Genomic DNA, 19726 nt, shown 5'->3' with positions numbered 1-19726 from the left:
GCGGCAGCGTAATTTAACGGCAGCGGGAGTGATTTTCTTTTGTGTTTTTAGGTGGATCTGCATCAGCTTTCCCCATTAACCTTTGTGCTAGTCGGGGTAAGTACGCACCAATTTAAATTGCAACTAATTGTATGTGCACGCATGGTAGTGCACTTTTTATTCCCAACGCGCCTTTTCGGCGTCCCTTTGTGTGTGTGTGTGTATGCATAGAAGTTTTGTCAGGCCCCCGCACACATACGTGTCAAATGTATGTATGTATGTATATTTTTTGCTTTTTGTAGCCTGTACCCCAAGGGTGAAAGGTGTATTAGTTTTGTGCGAATCTATGTAACACACAGAAGGAGGCGTGGCATAAAGAAATATTTATTTTTTATTTAATTTAATAATTTAATTGAACTTTTTAAATTAATTTTTAGAATATATTTTTTTTCATTTTGTCATTTTTATGGGAGGTACAGGGTATTTAAGAGTTGAGCTCGCTCGACTTTGGCATTCCTTTTTCCAATATTTTTTATTTAATTTAACTTTTTAAACTAACTTTTAAAATATATATATTTTTTCCCCCTTTTTTATGGGAGCTACAGGGCGGTAAAGAGTTGAGCTCACTCGACTTTAGCAGTCCTTTCTTGTTTTATAAAACAGAGCTGGACAAAGGTTTAACGATTAGCTGAATATTTCAATTTTCATTTAAAGAACTTTACCTCTTATCTACAAAATGGTATATCACAGAAATCGAAAAAACAGGGCTATTGTCAGTCAATATCTTGAGGGCAAAGAAAAACCGGAAATGAAGCTTAAATATTCATTGTGTTTATCAGTCAATGCATTGTTCTTAGTTTAAAGTTGCTTTGCACTTGGGATTTTAAGCACGAAATCGGATTGATAGTATATATGTATTTAAAAAACAACCTTAAGAAACAAGCACAAACTCCAAGTCCTAAATTAATCAGCACTATTTACAAACAGAAATTAATATTTATTTCGAATAGTTACCTTTCGACTCATAATAAATACGATTTTTTTCATACTATATGTACACTTTCGCCTTCAATCAGTGAGTTGTTGTTTTAGTGAAAACTCATTAAATGAACGATAAAAGACGAACTCTGGTTACGCGAAGTGGAATGTTATCAGTTGCACAATTAATCATTAACTTTTTATTGACAAAACCGGCTCGGTTTTCGCCCTTGCCCCACACCTTGGACAGCATCTTCACTGTTTATTGTAATTTCTTGCTTTTGTTTTTTTTGCTTGCTTTTTTATCTAACGGCAAGTTGGATGACTGCGAGGCAAATGTTGAATAAAATATACAAATGTTAGTTTATTCATTTAATAAAATATGCTAATTTGTTAGAAAACGTATTCTATTACTGTGCAAAAGTTTCTACAAACCCATACAAATGCATATCTAAATGGCCTTGCATTCATATTTAAATGGCTGTTAGGGTTGTCATAACACTTTTGCATATAAATTAGAGCTGTCGCTGTGTCGCATTATATTTTTACGCGAACATATTATATTCTATATTAATATTTTCTGTGCACTTTGGGTTTTCTATTGAAACGGCAATTAAATAGCATCTGGTTTTTTAAATACTGGCGCTACAATTAATTAAAAGTGGACTGAATACGATGAGTGTTCCTTTATAAAATTTTACTGACTGGGTAGATTTCCAGGAATAAAGTCTCTTTTAATCATTTTTTAAACCGCTGTCCGTTGCAGCTTATATATATACAAGTACATACCGGACTTCATCATCATAAATGAACTATACTTATAGATGCCACTGAGCAACTTTTAAAAATGTTTTTTCATATTTAATAGATGCCGCCAAGAATTGTTCAAAACGCTCCACAGTTATTAATATATATTTGAGGTTATTAACATCTTTTCATCTCCCCATTTTAATTGCTGAGTTGCGGTTTCTTCAATTAAAAATTCTGACTTCTGGAAATCGTGGCCTTTTAAGAAATATTTATCCTTAAATACTTACTATGGTGCATAAATAAAATAAGGGTGAATAAAAATGTCTAAAATAGAAATTCGATAAAAAACCTTTAATTAAAGCTAAAGAAAAGCAGATTTACACTCGTATTTAGAAACAGTCTAAGCAATATAATATCCGAGGCTTATCTTTCAATCATCCAGTGCTGCGACTACATATAAGAATAAGTTCTTTATTGAAATTCATACTCGAAGAGATACATATCTATAGAAATATATATATGAAAAATAATGTGGAGATCGACAATTTAAAATCCCGTTTGACCCTGCCACTTTCTCAGTTGCTCGAATGCTGTCCAAAAGGCAACCGACCAGGGTCCAATGCGCAACCAACATGGAGTAAAGCCCTTGTACATTGCCATTAGGCCCTCCTCGGTTATCAATTTGTAGTAGCAATGAAAAGCATTCCTATAGTGCAGACCACGGCCCTTCTCATCGGTCGGTTGGTTCATAATGCGAGACTTGACCACATCGGCGGGTGTGCTGAGAACGCTGGCCACCAAGCCAGCTGTAACCGATGCCATAAACTGGATAAGGATGCCATCCTTGATCTTGAACAGTCGTATATAATGTCGCTTGCTCAAATCATAGGCCGCCGTATCACCTGGAAATGGAAGGAGTGCCTTTCAATAACAACTTAGACCATCGTTGAAAACCCCTTATTGCCAATTTAGTTCTTGTAAAAAGATGGATATTTCGGAACTATAAAGTAGGTAGTGTTGAATATTAAGTATTTTGTTTTCCTTAAATAGGCAAAATTGTTTTTTTTTTCGAAGGAATTGATCTTTTTAAAAATTTAATAACTGCCCAACCTAGGACAGATCTCAAATAAAGATTAAAGATTTAAAAAAAAAAGATTAGACATAAGGGAAAAATCAGAGCTATATCCTATTTATGGTTATAACTGGAAAGAAAAATAATTGGGCAATGCTCCAAGCTTTAACAACGGTATAAAATGAAAATGGATATGCTGATAAAATGGTAGTTTAATCGACTTTTTTGTACCTGCTGTCATCATCATGGCACGAAAACAGCTGGGACCCATACCCTTCCACATATTGATAATGCCACCTTGTCTATATAGATCTATGATGCCCCGGCCAACGTTCTTAACGCGCACAGGTTGATCGAGAAATCGACGCCTTCCATCCATTTGCATGCGTATCTTTATAATATCCAATGGATTGGCCAATGCCTGTGCCATACAACCAGCAATGTTTCCCGCCACAAAACCCCGAAACAGACTCAGCACTTCATGGCCCTCCTCATCGTAATATACAAACTCCTGTCTGACCACATCATAGAAAACGACACGAAGGGCATTAAATATTAGATTGCGTGTAATCATCGCAGATAGTCCACTGTACAGACTCTTGAAACCCTCTTCCTTAACGATACCATACATTATACCAAACATTCCGCGTTTTGGGCCGCCTGATTCGCCCTTCTGTGCCGCCTCTCCCTGCAAATGTAGACGCGTCTTGACCACGTCCATGGGGAAGGTGAAGAGCTCGGCAAAGGATGCGCCCAGAAACGTATTGATGTAGAGCTGGAATAGAAGCTTGGGTTGTATTTTGGCGACGTGCATAGGCGGTGGAATTGGCGGCACTGCTGGCTTTAGTGATAGGTTTTTGGTCCTGTCATCCTTCTCGTCCATTTCACTTAAAATTTAAACAGTTTCACGATATATTTGTTGTTGTTATTACTACTACTTATACTAAGATTTAGAATACACGAAATTTTAAGTTGACAATTGAAGCTTAGAAGCCCGATTGGCCCTCCCATTCTCGCAGTTTCTCCAGGGATAGCCAAAAAATTACGGACCAAGGACCCAGGCGTAACCAGCATGGTATAAGGCCCTTGTACAGAGCCAGCACATTCTCTTCCTTGATGAGTTTTATGAAGCAATCGGCCGAGTTCTTATAGTTGAGCCCTCTGCCCTTCTCATCCACGGGCTGATTCATGACACGTGACTTGATTACGTCAGCCGGGTTACTTAAGATACTGGCCACCAGTCCAGCACTGAGGGATGAAAGGAGTTGCAGGACTAGACCATCGTCTAATTGCAGGTATTTGCGAAAATTTCGCTTGCTTAGATCATAGGAGCCAACATCGCCGGCGGTCATGAGGCAGGCGCGTAGGCAACTAGGCGATACGCCCCGCCACATACTGGAGATTCCACCCTCCTTGTAAATGTCCCTAAAGGCCTGCCCCACATTGTGCACACGTGTGGGCAGACCCTGCAGTCGTCGCCTCCCCTCCATTTGCATTCGCACCTTGACAATATCGAAGGGGTTGGCCAAAAACTGAGCCATACAGCCGGCAACACTTCCCCCAAAAAAAGCATGCGCCACCGTCAGCACCTCCTTTCCCTCCTCATTATGGTAGATTAGTTGTCGGCGTATTATATCGTAGAACACCACCCGGAGCGAGTTGAAGAGCAGATTGCGTATTATCATTGCCGACAGTCCACTATACAGACTCTTAATGCCCTCGTTACGTCCGACCCCATACATTGTGGTGAACATGTTTTTTACTTTGGCGCCCGTTTTTTTCGCCTCCTCGTGCTCCAGCTGCATCCGAGTCTTGGTGACATCGAGGGGATACACCCAGCTTTCGGCGAAAGAGGAACCCAAAAAGGTGTTGATATATAATTGAAACAAATTGCGGGCAGTCAGTTTCTCAACGTTAACGGGTGGCAGCGAAATGGGGGGCACCGAATCTTCAAAATGCGCAGTATTGCTTGCAGATCCAATTTCCCTGTCATCCGCGCCATTTTCCTTATCCATTATATACACAAATCACCGATAATTTCGCACATTGAACATTAAATTTTCTATATATATACAAAATGCACATAAATACAAAAAATAGTCACATAATTTTTAAAATTGCGATTGTAAAATCAAATCGGTTTTTAAATCAACATAGATATTACAATTCCAATAAATATAAAATGGCCTTAAATGGCGAACCATTGCTTAGATGCTGAAGCCTCCACAGCTATCAGCAGTTAGTTAGTTAATTCCTTAGTTGAGTGCCAGTAGCTAACTCCTTTAATTGTTGCCTACCCTCTCATTAAATTCATTATTTTGTGGTTAGGAAGCAATGAGTTCCATATAGATATATATCCTATTTAATAGTGATCCCCACTCCCAGTTTTTCAACTAAATCATGGCAGCTTTATTTATAGTATACTACTTGGTATAGTTAGTTCATTCGAGATTTTGTTACGAAGTTATTGGTGGTTTTTCAATCGAGCAATCCAATTATGTATAATTTAAGGCTATATATTATTTGCAAGAAACTTTGTATCCCCAGCTTTTATTGTTTAAAAGATATGGCGGTTCATACAGGCAGACGTACAGACATCGATTCACCTTGCTCCGCCTATTACATCAACTTAGACCTCTAAGTTCTTTTCAGGCTTTTCGGGCTATAGATGATGTGCATTTAACTTGATCTGCGTATAGATACAATAAGTCTAGGCGTCAAATTTGATATCCCCAGCTTTTATGGCTTAAAAGATATGGAGGTTCATACAGACAGACGTACAGACATCGATTCACCTTGCCTTCGCCTGCCTATTACATAAATTTAAATCTTTCATTTCTTTTTATAGTATAGAATATAAAAATGAATAAATAGGGACTACTATACTACAAGTATATACGTTTTATGTAAAATCTAGACGAAAATATAAATAGATATTGCACAATAATTTCAATAGCCCTCATCGCCACGAAAACGTCTTATCTGCTCGAATGTCGTCCAAAATACCATGGTCCAGGGACCCACCCGCAACCAATAGGGCACGAATCCCTTGTACATGGCTAGGAATCCCTCCTGCTTGACCAACTTATTGAAGCAGTCGAGGGTGCCCTTGTAGTGTAGGCCACGGCCCTTCTCGTCCGTTGGCTGATTCATAATACGCGACTTGACGACATCGGCGGGCGTACTCAGAGCTGCACCGGCAAAGCCAGCGATCATGGCGCCCACAAACTGTACGACGCGATTATCAGCCACGTCGAAAGTATCCATTATAGTACGTTTGCTCAAGTCATAGAAGCTCACATCGCCCAGGGTAACGAGTGCCGCTCGCCAAGTATTCGGCACAGTGCCCTTCCAGAGGCCCACCACGCCGCCAGCCTTATAGATCGAAGTAACGGCCTGGAAGACGTTGTGTATCCGAGGCGGTTCGCCCAGTAGACGTCGCTTACCCTCCATTTGCATTTGCACTTTGATCAAATCAGTGGGTGAGGATATTACGTTGGCGCAAGCGCCTCCCATGACGCCACAAAAGGACCCTCTCAGGAAGGTCAATTGGGGCTTCCCATCTTTATCATAAATGAGCAAACTGTTGCGAAAAAAGTCGTAGAAGGCCATCTTCAGTCCACTGAAGACAAAATGGCGCAAAGCCATGGCGGAAAGCCCACCGTACAGCTTCAACAGACCTTCCTCCTTAATAATGCCCAATCCGGTGGCCAGCATGCCGCGATACTTAACCGCCTGGCCCGACTTACTCGCCGCCTCGCCCTGAATCTGCATACGCGTCTTGCATACATCAAAGGGATAGCCGACCATTTCGGCACTACAGGCCGACGCGAACGAGGTCAAATAGAGTTCGACGAAGGGAGTTTTTTTGTTGGAAGACAACAACTCGACATGTGGGAGTAATGGCGGAGGTGGTGGCGGAAAGTCAACATCATCCATTCCGTTCTAAAATTTGAAAACTGCACCAGAATTTTAATGATAATACAATTAGTCTAAAGATGAAAGAAATATGTTTTTTTTTTTAAAATACTCAAAACAAAATGACAGCCTAAGACATGTCTGTTCTAAATGCCTAGGAATATTGCCTGATTTTGAGTATATAATTATCTATAGTAGCTAAAATCTGGGACATATAGGATGTGGTAATAGCTAAGAGTAATGCTTAAATGTAAATGAACTTCTTGAGGAAAAGCAACCAGTTCTTAGTTAATTAGTTTATCTTTAGATTTATCTTCTTTAGATTTTCCAGCTCAATCTATATTCAAATGGTTCGCTCTCCTACAAATACCTTGAGTTATAATAGAGGCGAAAAAAGTAATACAATATATATGTAAGGAAATATATATTGAGATAGACTACAAGTATAACGATTAAAAAATGGGTTAAATATTGATATTATTAATACCTAAAAATATGACCAAGTTAATTCAAAAAGAAGAGTTCTGGTGGAAATAAATAAAATGAAAAGTGCATAAAAAAATACATAAATTATTTATAAATTAAGTAGTAGTAGTTTTTTTTCATAAATTACTTTTTTTTACTTTTCCATTATAGATTTTACTTTCTTTTAGCAAAAACCTTGGCCTTGATGTTACCGAAAAAAAAAGTTCCACACATGATAGCAATACAATGTTGTTAACAAATATATTTGCTAATACGTTAATCGCACTTTGATAGGAGGGCCCCTTATCTGTTATTAATCAAATAAATAAAATGATTTATATATATTTTATGATTACGCCAATTTATTTAGATGGCGTTGTTGAACGAACCCCGATCGAGCTAGCAACAGCAGCATAACTCATTAGAACGGAAATGCAAAATTATAGTTTTTACAACATTTATAAACATTTGGGACTTGCCGAAAAATTACTAATTGTTTTTTCCAAAATAAAATCGTTAGAGATATGCGTTGACTCATAAGTTGAATACGTGCCGGATACATCAAATTCGTAATTTCTGAGAAATTAAAACGAGTAGAACATAAGAGGCGGGCTAGACCGAATCTGGAGTACCCTGTGTCCCCTTTTCCCCCGACACAGTCTTTCAACTAAAATTAATTTTTGGGTATCCAGACATTCCCAAGATAGTTTATACGAGTAGTATGCAGATTTTGATAATATTTCAGTTTTTTGTAAAGCATCAAAAAATAGATATCTTGATAAACAAAGAAGAGTTTGTTATTAAGCTTGATTTCTGCACTAATCGTTTCTATGACAGCTATGTGATATAGTGCACCAATTTTGATATATCTGCAGAACATTATAAAGTAGTATTATACAAAGCTAAAGCTTTCTAAAAGTTATCCTTTATATATATCCTTTATAAAAGTTATCCAACTAAGACTGGTTTTTATGCCAATCGTTCCTATGCCAGCTACCCTTTTTACCCTTTGGGTATAATAGTTCTCAATGTTGTTCATAATCTCCTTTCCGGTTTTCCCAAATTTGATTTGGGACTCCAAAGAATGCTCTGCCATTGATGTACCCATGAACACATACATATATGTACATATATATGTACCTGCCGAAGACCTCATATCTATATAGCTACCCACATTGTTTTGTGATAAGCGCTGTTCCGCGAAAAAGAGAGGGAAAACAAAACAAAACGAAACAAGAAAATGGTGCGTAGACTTATAAAATGAGTGCACGCAAGAAAAGACCGCACCTTAGACAACTTGACGACCCCTTCACACATCGCCCCAAGTGTTTATTGATATGGCGAGGAGGTCGAGTCACATTTATACTCGTATGCCAACACATGGTTTACTGCCGTGAAGGCAGCGCGTGTTTCCCCCCCCCAAAAAAAAGAACAACACAACATAATAATAATGAGCCTGACACACCTGGGCGCGGTTTTTGCCTGCCAGGCTAGGAGGAGCCACCCAACCAACGAGCCAGCCACTTTGTCTGTGCCGCCATCGCCACCGCACAGTGGGCTGAGTCGAGAAAAATGGAGATAGATTACTTCTGCCTTTAAATCCTTAAATGGTTTCTCTTTTTATAGCCTGTACCCAAAGGGTGAAAGGCTATACTAGTTTTGTGCGCATGTATGTAACACACAGAAGGAGGCGTGGCAGACCCCACAAAGTATATATATTCTTGATCAGGATGAGAAGCCGAGTCGATATAGCCTTGTCCGTCCGTCCGTCTGTCCGTCTGTCTGTCCGTCTGTCCGTATGAACGCAAGGATCTCAGAAAGTATAAGAGCTAGAATAACCAAACTTGGTTTCCATATTCTCCTAAGACCGAGAAAGTACGAGTTTGAGTTTTTTTTCGATGCACCCCCCCACTCCCCCGCAATTCGTGTTTTTTCTTATAACTTCCGTAATTCTCGGAATTTTGAAATCAATTTTGGTAGGTACATCCAGTTAGTACTAATGTGTCCGTGTGCCAAATTTCATCATGATAGGTCAATTCTGAAGAAAGTTATAGCCATAAGTAAAATCGCTGCTCATGCGCTGCCTCTGTCGGCAGCGCTGCCCGCAGCTGTTGTTGTTGTTGCTGCTTTGGTTCAACTTTGTGCTGCATACATACACGCATATAAACACGCATAGGTACGTGATGTAAATGTATGCTGTTAAAACTAAACATAAACATATATTCTAATTTAATTTAATTAATTAATTCATTAATTTTTTTTAATAATTTAATTTTTTTTAATTTTTTTTTTTTAATTTTTCTTTTTTTGTGGAGAGTACAGGCTATTTTACTGTCGGGCTTGCTCGACTGTAGCGTTCTATCTTGTTTAAATTTGAATAAGTGTAATTTTAATTTTTTAAGTGTAATCTAATGAAACCTTTGTTATTTAGATTAGGTTTATTTTCTTTACTTTTAAACATAACCGCGGCAAATTCGTTTATTGATAGGATTATGTACATCCATTGGAATCCAAATTAAAGTTGACATAAGCTCTGCTTTTGATATTTCCTAAACTAACTTAGGATTATTTTATTTATGCTGGAAATCTACCTTTCAAGAATTTCGATAATTTTTCTTCTACGTTTAGAGATTAAAACTGCTATCTGCTAAAAAATTGGCTATGGGTTCAGATTCCAAATAAGTACAGTTGACCTTTGGCTTTGCTTTCCTAAACTGCTCTTTCCTTTCCATTTTAATAGCAGCGTTATGTGAAGTTGGATTTCTTATTTGTTAGCTGGGCTTGATTGTGTCCAATGGGGGAAAAAATGCCGTAACTTTTCATTGATAGTTGATTTCTCTGTTTTATGTGTGAATTATCTATAAGCTGTGAACTTTTCTTAATCAAACTCTCTCTCGCTCTCTCTCTCTCTCTCTGCGCGACAACTGATTGGCACACTCTATAATTCTTCTTTGAAGCTTAATAGCAGCCAATTATTTAAAGCTTTCAGAATTAACCATTTAGTTGAACTTTTATCATTAAACTATACACCAAAAAAAGTAATTGTTATTGTATTGGCTTTATTAATAATATTTTAACAGAATTTTAATAACAAAAACTTACTTTTATTTTAACATTTGATTAACTGTTGGTGATGTTTTGTTTCATAGAAGTTGTCTTTCAAGTTCTGAAGACATACACGTAGTTCTTTCTGTTGTTGCGTACCTTTCCTGCAGCTTCTTCTTATGTATATTAAGTTTTTTCCCATCCATAGGTAGTTTTTGAAGTTGGAACTCTTTACACTCTATCCTAGTATTAGTCTGGTAGTGGGAAAGGGTATTTTCAATTTTATGTTGCTATTAATAATTAGCCCCTGAGCTCTTTTTATGCAGACTATCATATAATTACATTCCGAGGTTGTTTTTTGCAGACTATAAATTATTTTTATTTCAATCAACTTTTATTTTCAATTTATCATTAAAGAAGGAACGAATCTGATATCTATCTGATACGAAAACGGGGAAATTTTCAAATAAATTAAAATAGAGTTCAAATATTTGATATGAAACACATAAATACAAATTTCTCTATTTAAATTAATTAACTAAGACACTGTGCTTGGTTAGTTAGTGGAGCTGTCAGTCAGCTGACACGCCCATATATTCTGAGTAGTCCTCCCCATCTCCCACAGTATTTAGCACTTTTGTTTAATGAATGTGACGTCGTCGTCATATGCAGCTGAGGAGGGTGGTAGACGCACCACAATTTCAAATTCCCGACGCACGCACAGCACTTTATATAGACAGGGAACATCGATAGGGCTAATGATGGCAGTATCTTTTTGTTGTTTTTTTTGTTTTTTTTTTTTGTTAAAGTTGGCGGCGTTGCAGTCATTTGTAGCAGCAACTCGCAAATAGGTCAGTTATAGTGAATTGGCTGACATTTAACTCGAAATCTAATACCCGCTGACCAACTGACCAATATTTCCAAAGCCAGTAAGAAGCAATGGCTGAAAGGTGCCAATCGCTTCTGGCCGTTCACAATCCTAGGGCATAATGCTGACTTCGAAGAAGGGGGAAGCAATTTGAGAGTTTGTTGAACCGCATTATACTTGTACGAATTGTAATGGAAAAAATACAAAAAATAAATACGAAAACTAAATCCAAGCATCAGCACAAATTGTGGGGAAAATTTGCGTTAAAAACTGAATTTTTTAAAGCGGGCTGTACGAATTATGAATGGGCTACTAATCGTTTGTTAAAGATAAAGAATTTTTAAGCTAAGCGAATTCAGTTAATTCTCTTTCATGCATTTAAACAATACAAACGCTAATATGTACAAGTATTTTTAATTTATTAATTAATTAATAATTTTAGGAAGTATAAATTCTCCTTCTCACTAAGGAAGAGTATCTGAGTATAGAGTATTTGAGACTTGTGCTAATACTTGCCAGTCGTTGGTGTAATTTTCTTTCGCCACAAGCCCATTTACTTAAATCATATTTATACAAAAATACAAAATACATACAACTTTTCAAATACTCCGATAATTGCTTAAATCTACGCTTACTTTAAAACTAGATCAAGTCGGAGTTTGCGGATATAAACGAGTATATAAGTTCCTAAAAGAGATCAAATTATACATAATTATAACAATAATATTGGCAAATAAAACCAAGAATTAAATTGAATTTATCTTTCATTCATTCTTTGAAGTCTGTTTGTTCATAAATTAATAAAAATAATATTATATAATAAATCATTATTAAATCATTCGAATATGTCACAAAAATATGTTTTCTAATCTCACCTGAAACAATTTGTTTTTCCTAAATCTTTATTTTTTTTTTAAGATTTGTCCTAAGGAGGACAATTTTTAAATTATTTATTATACAGAAACCAAGAATATTCACATTTTAATAAAACAAATTAAAGGCTTTTATTTATAAGTTGATTAACATTGACGTACTAATATTATTGGTTCTGTGGTAATTTCTATAATTTAGTGAAGAAGTATTACTGTTTTAAGAGCAATATTTATTATTGGGCTCTTAACAAATATTATTTCGAGAATGAAAGAAAGCGATCTTTGGATTGTTCTAAATAATTTCTTCTAAGAACAGCAAGCAATTATTAAGTATGTTGGTTGGTTGTTATTTCTTTTAAAAGTCGGACAAGAAATTAAAAGATTATTGCTGTTAATTCTTTATGTTTTTAAAGAATTCAACAAACTACACTTAAAAAGCAATCGGCATCGCGATTTGTAGAGCACATGGTTGTAATGAGCGAGCTGGACTTGGAGGTCCGTGCAAGAATTGAGTTTGTTGAGTTGTTTATTCAGTGATTTGATTTTCAAGCGAAAGAAACTCCAATTACCAGTGCAGCGATACCTACCATATACACGTTTACACACATATATAAATAATTAGCATAAATTCAATAAAGTTTGGTTGTTTGTTGGTTTATAGTGACGGATTATTACACAAGTTACGCGGAATTATACGGAATTTTGGGATTCAGGTAAGCTTAGATGCAGGTGTGGGCGTTGCGATATCCACAAAAATGCTAACAACTGTCAAATATTTGAACTGCAGAATTTCTAACGAACTATAAAAGACGGGCTTCGGACGGCAACGGAAGTTAGTAAGCGGAAGCAAGTCAAGAAAATGACATTCAGAAAATACCTAACATTGCTGCTGGTGCTGGGGAGCGCTTGGTTCGGCCAAGCCACTGAGGAGGAGACCCAACTACAGCGCAACAAACGCACTCTGACCACCATTTGTGTGGAGATCAAGCCAAATAATCCACAGGAGGAGCCCTATTTCATGTGCAAAGGAGCGGACTTCACTCGTGCCGGCTTCCAACCCACCGCCACGGTTCCCAGCTACGGCACAGCGGTCACTGTGCAGAGTGTACAGCCGACCATTAACAATTATCAGCACCCGACAGCACCCATGCCTTTTCCATCATTTCCCGCCTTTGCGGCGGGTTTTTTTCCGGCCCCAGCTGCCGGCAATCCCACATTCCCAGCTCAAAATCCCAGCTATGGCGAGGAACAGCCGAAAACTGCGCCATCGTCGCCATATAATGGACAACAGCAAATCGATGCAATGCCCTATGGCGGGTACAATAATAATGGCGCCCCCGTCAACAGCCCCGCAGGCGCTCCTGCCTTTGCACCTTCGCCTTTTGCGCCAGCATATGGCCAGCCAGCAGTTTCTTACACAGATCCAGCAAGCCCAGCAGCGTCTGCGCGAGGAAATGCAGCAGGTCCAGGCTCAGCGCCCTCGGCCGCTCCATATGCTGCTCCAACGGATAAGAAACCGCCGACAGATGCACAAGCAACTTCAGAGCAACATCCTTCAAATGGCCAGGATCCCAATGATGGCTACGATGCGCCCATAGTCAGCGCCAGACATCACAGTTCCATGGATAAAGATGTGCTGGCCATGCCAAATGTGGGCTTCCAATTACAGGAGCTGAACTCCAAGTATAGGCAGCCCTTTGTGCCGCAAACGGATCCCATGCCCATGGTAATGCTGCCCGGTATGTTGCCCCAGCAAATGCTGCCCCTGACGCAGGCGCATTTTCAGGAACCACAACAAATGATGCCGCTGGCACAGACGCAGTTTCAGGAGCCCGCAGCCGCTAGAAGTTTGGACAGGCCCAATATTTCGGACTACTATGATGATCCGGTGATGCGCAGCTTCTATGGCGGTGCACCACCACCAGCGCCACTGACCGCAACTGATCCAGATCCGGCCGCCAATTCAGAACTGATGTTCCAGTACAATATACATTCCAATGTTACGCCGCCACCTCGCCTGAGCGGGCAAAACTCCACCATTCCGGAGTTTAAGCCGATGGCGAGACAAATGAGTCCGTCGAGCGATTCCTATAAGAAGCCCACTGAGCGACCGGCAGGGAGACAACAATGGGTTTATTCACGCTTACCAGAATTTTCTGCAAGACCTAGACCTGCTCCGGCCAACAACTATCAAGTGCCAACTACAACCACAACACCTAGACCACCGCCGCCACCCGCCCCAGCACCAGCACTGGCACCCGCTCCACCACCCGCTCCGGCACCCGCTCCGGCACCCGCTCCAGCACCTGCACCCGCAGCCGCACCATCGCCCGTTCCCTCTGAAATGTTGGCGCCAGTGGCTCCCTTCAGACAATACCACCCCTATGCGCCACCAGTTCAGACGAATGCCTGTGGTGGCTGCGCACCGCCGCTACCAACTCCACCACCAGCCTGTGCCACCCCGCTCGACAATGGGATTTCGTATGCAGCGCCACCGTGTCCCAGCTACCAACCGGTAATTATAGCCATGCCCTGCTATGGACAACAACCACCCACGCATTATCTGGCTGTGCCGAATAACGGGTATGGTGCTGGCAGTGGACGCAGCGAACCGATGGTGGGCAGTCCTTATGGCTTGTCGCAGCAGGTTGGCAGTCCCTATGGCATGGGGCCACAAGTTGGCGCACCCTTCGGCCTTGGTTCGCCTTTCGGGCTGAATCCGTTTGGACCATTTGGCCAGCTCAATCCGTTCAATCCCTTCAATCGCCTGCTAGGCTCACCAGCGCCACCAACGCAAGCACCACAAATGGCTCCAACCACACCATTTCAGCGGCTTTTTCAAATGGGTGGACAACCTACTACCATGGAGCCGACCACATGGAAAACCACTGCCAGACCGAAGACTATCAGCTATGGCTACTCCAGCACCCCAGCTGCGACAAAAGCTAGCACCACTGACAGGCCTAGTCCGACAATAGGCGCCTCCTTGGACGAGGAAGACGAGGAGCCAAAGACACAGGCCGAACCAGAACCCACCGCCTCGAATGAGCCAGCAACTGGAGCGGCCACTGACATCTCACCAACGGATGCGACCGAGGGCGATGCCACTTCTGCAGAAGACGATGATAGCAAATCCAAGGAATCGGACGATCAGAGCCCCAAGCAGCTCCTAAACGAGGCTGAGAAGAAACTCAACTCCGACAAGCGACGACGTCATTATCCACGAGCCAGCAGCAGCAATGTCCAGAAGCGCAAATACCTGCAGAGATTGTAGTTGCACCTGAACTTTCTGGCTAGATTTAACATTTGAATTGAAAACTCAAGAATAAAGCTATATACTGACAAATATTTTCTATCTAAAAACACTTTTCATTACGAGTATAACTGAATATAATTTCTTTTATGATGGGCGATTATTTATTCTTCTTATAAAACTTTAAATCTGAGAAAATTCCTTTCCTATATATAATTTCTTTTATGATAGGCGATTATTTATTCTTCTTATAAAATTTTAAATCTGAGTTAATTGCTTTTCTATATACTTATAATTTCTTTTATGATGGGCGATTATTTATTCTTCTTATAAAATTTTAAATCTGAGTTAATTGCTTTTCTATACACTTATAATTTCTTTTATGATAGGCGATTATCTATTCTTCTTATAAAATTTTAAATCTGAGAAAATTCCTTTTCTATATACTTATAATTTATCTTATGATGGACGATTATCTATTCTTCTTATAAAATTTTAAATCTGAGAAAATTTCTTTTCTATATATAATTTCTTTATGATGGGCGATTATCTATACTTCTTATAAAATTTTAAATCTGAGAAAATTTCTTTTCTATATATAATTTATTTTATGATAGGCGATTATTTATTCTTCTTATAAAACTTTAACTCTGAGAAAATTCCTTTTCTATATATAATTTCTTTTGTAATAGGCGATTATTTATTCTTCTTATAAAACTTTAAATCTGAGAAAATTTCTTTCCTATATATGTATATAGAAAACGAAAAATTTTCTTTTAGATATGGCGATTATTTATTCATACGGCAAGCTTCTTATAAAACTTTAAATCTGAGGAAATTCCTTTTCTTTGCTGCACTTTTTAAATTTCCGCTATAAAGCTCTTGGCTTGCACGCGAGCTACCCAATTGGCTTTTGACTGACGGCCTAGATTGGCCGCCTTCTTGCCGGCTTCATTATCTTGACTATAAATCAGCACTTGCCTGTTAGCCACGTTGGCGTCATCTGGCTTATAATTCGCTTTTTATTAGCCTTTTCTGCTGCAAGTTTAATGAGCTTGCTTGAGCGGCTAATGTCAAAATATTTTTATTTAATTTCGCGAAAAATAAAAAGAAGCTAAAGCCAACTTATTACCATATCCTTGTCATTGGAGGCTTGTAGTTGAAAAAAAATTTAAGAAATTGCAAAATATTTAATTTAAATACATACATGAACATTATTTGTTGAGAAACAACTAGAAGTACTCTAATGGGACGATATATTCGTGTAGGAAAGATTGTTCGCTTATTGGTCTGTAAAATTTCTTTAATGCGTTATAGAAAAGTCTACATATTTCGGTAAATAATTAAATAACAAATTATTTCATAATTAAGATACTGACCAGTGCAATGCAGCATTAGAAAATCCGTTTAACCAAATAATAAAAAATATATATATCTTAAAAAAAAAAAACATTAAATTATTAAATATATATAAAAAATATAAATTATATAAATAAAATCATTAATAAGACGAGTACAATCCGGCAGCATAAATTATTTCTAATTTCCATTTAAACTAAAAATAAAAAAGAAAATCTTTATAATGGAATAAGAAATATATAAAAATATATAATGCAGAAAAACTCTTATTTGGGAAAAGAAACAAAAATAAATAATATTTATTGAAATGATATAATGTTTTTAAAAAATATATTGCTTATATAAACGAATTGTTAACTTATATGTTGAAATGCATTTCTTTATAGGACAATACAGGAATGCAAACCCAAGAGTTTTGTAGCTCTTAGCTAAGTATACTTAGTATACTTACTAAGTATGCTCGCTGATGTATCAGCTTTTCAAGCATTAAGTCTAATATTAAATCAGATTTTAAAGCGGTGAGCATTAATATTAAATAAGTTATATCCAGCTTATAACAAAAAGCCAATGGGAAGTGGTTTTCAGTCATTAAGTATATACGTATATATATACGAGTATATCGGCTTCCTCCACTTGTATGCACTTCCGGTTCGCATTCAATCGTTAAGTCATGCCAGACGCGTCTTTAAGGCAATTTCGCGTCACGGATCTTTGTTGCCAGCCAGAGGCAATCGAAAATAAAGTCATATACAAGTAGGAACCCGGGCTGCAATCGAATATACCCAAGTATTACAATGTTGAGCACGTAAAGCGATTGAAATAAATAATGGATTTATGTATGTATGTGTTGCATGAAAACGAAAATCGCTGATAGATAGAGAAACAGAAAGGCAATTATGTTTTAAGTCAATGCACCGCCTAGTCGAATATCTGTGGAGTGGAGCCGCAGATGGTGTTATTTCTAAATGCTAAAATGGGGTTAACACCTCAATACTACATGCATTTGTTTATGTTGTTCAGCCCGATTGCGAAATTTGGACAGTGCGCTCTGCTTCCTCATTCCTCGTCGCAAAACTAAACGAAATTGCCGAGGCAGCATTATTTTCCTTCAGTGCAGAGCACTGTCGACGACGACTTCACCTATAATTGCAATCGGAGCCATCGACTAGTTGTGATTGAGAGTTCGCGTCGAGAGGTTAAAGTTACATCGGTCGAAATGTTCAATTCCTGGATCAGCGTAACGCTGACGCTCAGTCTATCGCTAGTTGTGGCCGATCCATCGCAGCTGGACACAAATGTGAATGGGGCCAACAATATTGGACTGCTGCCAGGCAAGCCGCAGTATTATCTTATGGCCGATGCCGGTTCCGATGTCGCACCCACGGAGGAACTGAAGCGCACAAATCGCTCGTTGCTGAAATGGTGGGACGAACTGTTCAGACAAAACAATTGTTGCAACAACAACAACTACAATGCTTATCCTGGCGCACCTGCTGTACCGGCCGGTGGTTGCGTGGGTACTGGTGGTAGCAGAAATTTGCTAGAGCTTGATTCCCTGGATCCCTTCAAGCAATTGAAAAAGCTCAAGAAACTGCCCGATCTCTTCGGTAGCGTCACAAATTGTGCTCAGCAGCTAGTGCCGTACAACAACTATGCACCACCCGCCGGTCCAGGCTATGGAGGCGAGGGCTACGGCTATGCACCACCGGCCCAGCCTGGATATGGCAACAACAATTACAATGCTGCGCCAGCGAGTGGCAATTACAATGCACCACCCAACGGCAACTATAATTCTGCACCGCAAAGTGGCAACTACAATGCTGCACCACCCAACGGCAACTACAATTCTGCACCACCCAATGGCAATTACAATTCTGCCCCGCAAAGTGGCAACTACAATGCTGCACCACCCAGCGGCAATTATAATTCTCCACCCCCCAGCGGCAACTACAATTCTCCACCGCCAAGTGATAATTACAATTCTGCACCACCGCCCGCTGCCTATGACGATCCAAGTCCCGTTTACGATGGACCAGGCGACGGAGATGCCGCACCACCATCCCCACCCCCTTCAGAGAGTTATGTCGCACCCAAGCCGGCGAGCGAATATGAAGAGCCAGCAGCGCCCACCTATGAACCAGCTGTGGTTCCAACACGTGGCGATGATTCAGCGCCACAACAACCGGCAGCACCACAACCACCGCAAATTGTTTACCAGCCTATTATTTATCTAACGGGAGCTGGAGGGGGGTTTCCCTATAGCCAGCTGCCCAAGGCCAAGGCCGAGGAGCCAAGTGCAGTTGAGAGCCAAACAGTGGAACCACCGGTGGAGGTGGAACCGGTAACAGTGCCACCTATTTATACAGCGCCCACGCCGTCTTCAATTGCTCCAGTGCCGCCAACACCTCCAGTTACGCTGCCAGCTGCTGCACCACCAGCAGCGCCTGTGGCACCACCAACGTGCAATTCGCCCGCTTGTGGCAGCTATTTTCCCATAGTCGGCGTCCCATTCTATAACTATAACTATGCACCACCCGTCTATGCAGCACCGCCTCAAACAACACGAATAATATTGCAGCAAGCGCCGGCGCCACCACCAGCACCCAGCTATGCACCACCAGCCCCCAGCTATGCACCACCAAATCCACCACCAGCACCACTGTATGCACCACCAGCACCAATATACGAGTATGCGCCGCCCTCTCCGCCCAGCTACTATGGCTCATCCTCATGCCACTCGCCCATACGGCTATCCCTGATCGATCAGCCCTATCGTGTGGCACCCGAACTATTTGCCGAATACAACTACCGCCTGAGATTGGCCGATCAGAACATGTTTTAGCTATAATCTATAACGCCAAAGACGTCTTGATTGCCTTGTAAATAAAACGAAACGTTGCTACTGATGTCGTCTGATACTTTTTAGTGCCATTTTATTTCACAGTTATCAGCAATACGAGCACAATATGGGTCTCTGTATCGAGCCTAAATGTTTGTACAGTTGCCCATATGTATTCGTAGCGATTTCCGCCCGCAATGCCGGCGGACTTATCAACGGGAACACATTTGTCTGCATTTCCATAAACAGTTCGAAATTATCGCATATGCATGCAATGTCGCCTACACTGGGAAAAAAATTGAATAGGTTTTCGAAGGAGCAACTAAGA

At 39.8% G+C, this 19726-nt stretch overlaps 5 protein-coding genes across 5 annotated transcripts; 2 read left to right on the top strand and 3 right to left on the bottom strand.

Annotated features, from left to right (window-relative positions):
- Window positions 1–2158: 2158 nt before the first annotated feature.
- LOC115626283 (mitochondrial uncoupling protein 4C-like) lies at window positions 2159–3732 on the bottom strand. The gene is made up of 2 exons (XM_030521608.1): window positions 3011–3732; window positions 2159–2609 (listed from the first exon to the last, which is right to left on the bottom strand). The coding sequence occupies exons 1-2, from the start codon at window positions 3660–3662 to the stop codon at window positions 2254–2256; spliced, it is 1008 nt and encodes a 335-aa protein (XP_030377468.1). The 5' UTR covers window positions 3663–3732; the 3' UTR covers window positions 2159–2253.
- Window positions 3668–4822, bottom strand: LOC115626282 (mitochondrial uncoupling protein 4C). The gene has a single exon (XM_030521607.1). It carries the CDS (start codon window positions 4792–4794, stop codon window positions 3766–3768), a length of 1029 nt encoding a protein of 342 aa, XP_030377467.1. The 5' UTR covers window positions 4795–4822; the 3' UTR covers window positions 3668–3765.
- Window positions 4823–5650: 828 nt separating this feature from the next.
- LOC115626284 (mitochondrial uncoupling protein 4) lies at window positions 5651–6775 on the bottom strand. Its single transcript, XM_030521609.1, has one exon. It carries the CDS (start codon window positions 6716–6718, stop codon window positions 5729–5731), a length of 990 nt encoding a protein of 329 aa, XP_030377469.1. The 5' UTR covers window positions 6719–6775; the 3' UTR covers window positions 5651–5728.
- Window positions 6776–12512: 5737 nt separating this feature from the next.
- On the top strand, window positions 12513–15310 carry LOC115626569 (proteoglycan 4). Its single transcript, XM_030521948.1, has 2 exons — window positions 12513–12660; window positions 12735–15310. The coding sequence occupies exon 2, from the start codon at window positions 12807–12809 to the stop codon at window positions 15219–15221; it is 2415 nt and encodes an 804-aa protein (XP_030377808.1). The 5' UTR covers window positions 12513–12660; window positions 12735–12806; the 3' UTR covers window positions 15222–15310.
- Window positions 15311–17746: 2436 nt separating this feature from the next.
- LOC115626280 (extensin-1) lies at window positions 17747–19477 on the top strand. The gene has a single exon (XM_030521602.1). The coding sequence runs from the start codon at window positions 17776–17778 to the stop codon at window positions 19399–19401; it is 1626 nt and encodes a 541-aa protein (XP_030377462.1). The 5' UTR covers window positions 17747–17775; the 3' UTR covers window positions 19402–19477.
- The last annotated feature ends 249 nt before the right edge of the window (window positions 19478–19726 follow it).

This window comes from Scaptodrosophila lebanonensis, unplaced genomic scaffold (genome assembly GCF_003285725.1).
Source record: "Scaptodrosophila lebanonensis strain 11010-0011.00,11010-0021.00 unplaced genomic scaffold, SlebRS2 tig00000085-arrow-pilon, whole genome shotgun sequence".
NCBI classification, from domain to species: Eukaryota; Metazoa; Arthropoda; class Insecta; order Diptera; family Drosophilidae; genus Scaptodrosophila; species Scaptodrosophila lebanonensis.
The sequence above is the reverse complement of the archived record's forward strand: the minus strand, read 5'-3'. Positions and strand labels throughout refer to the sequence as shown.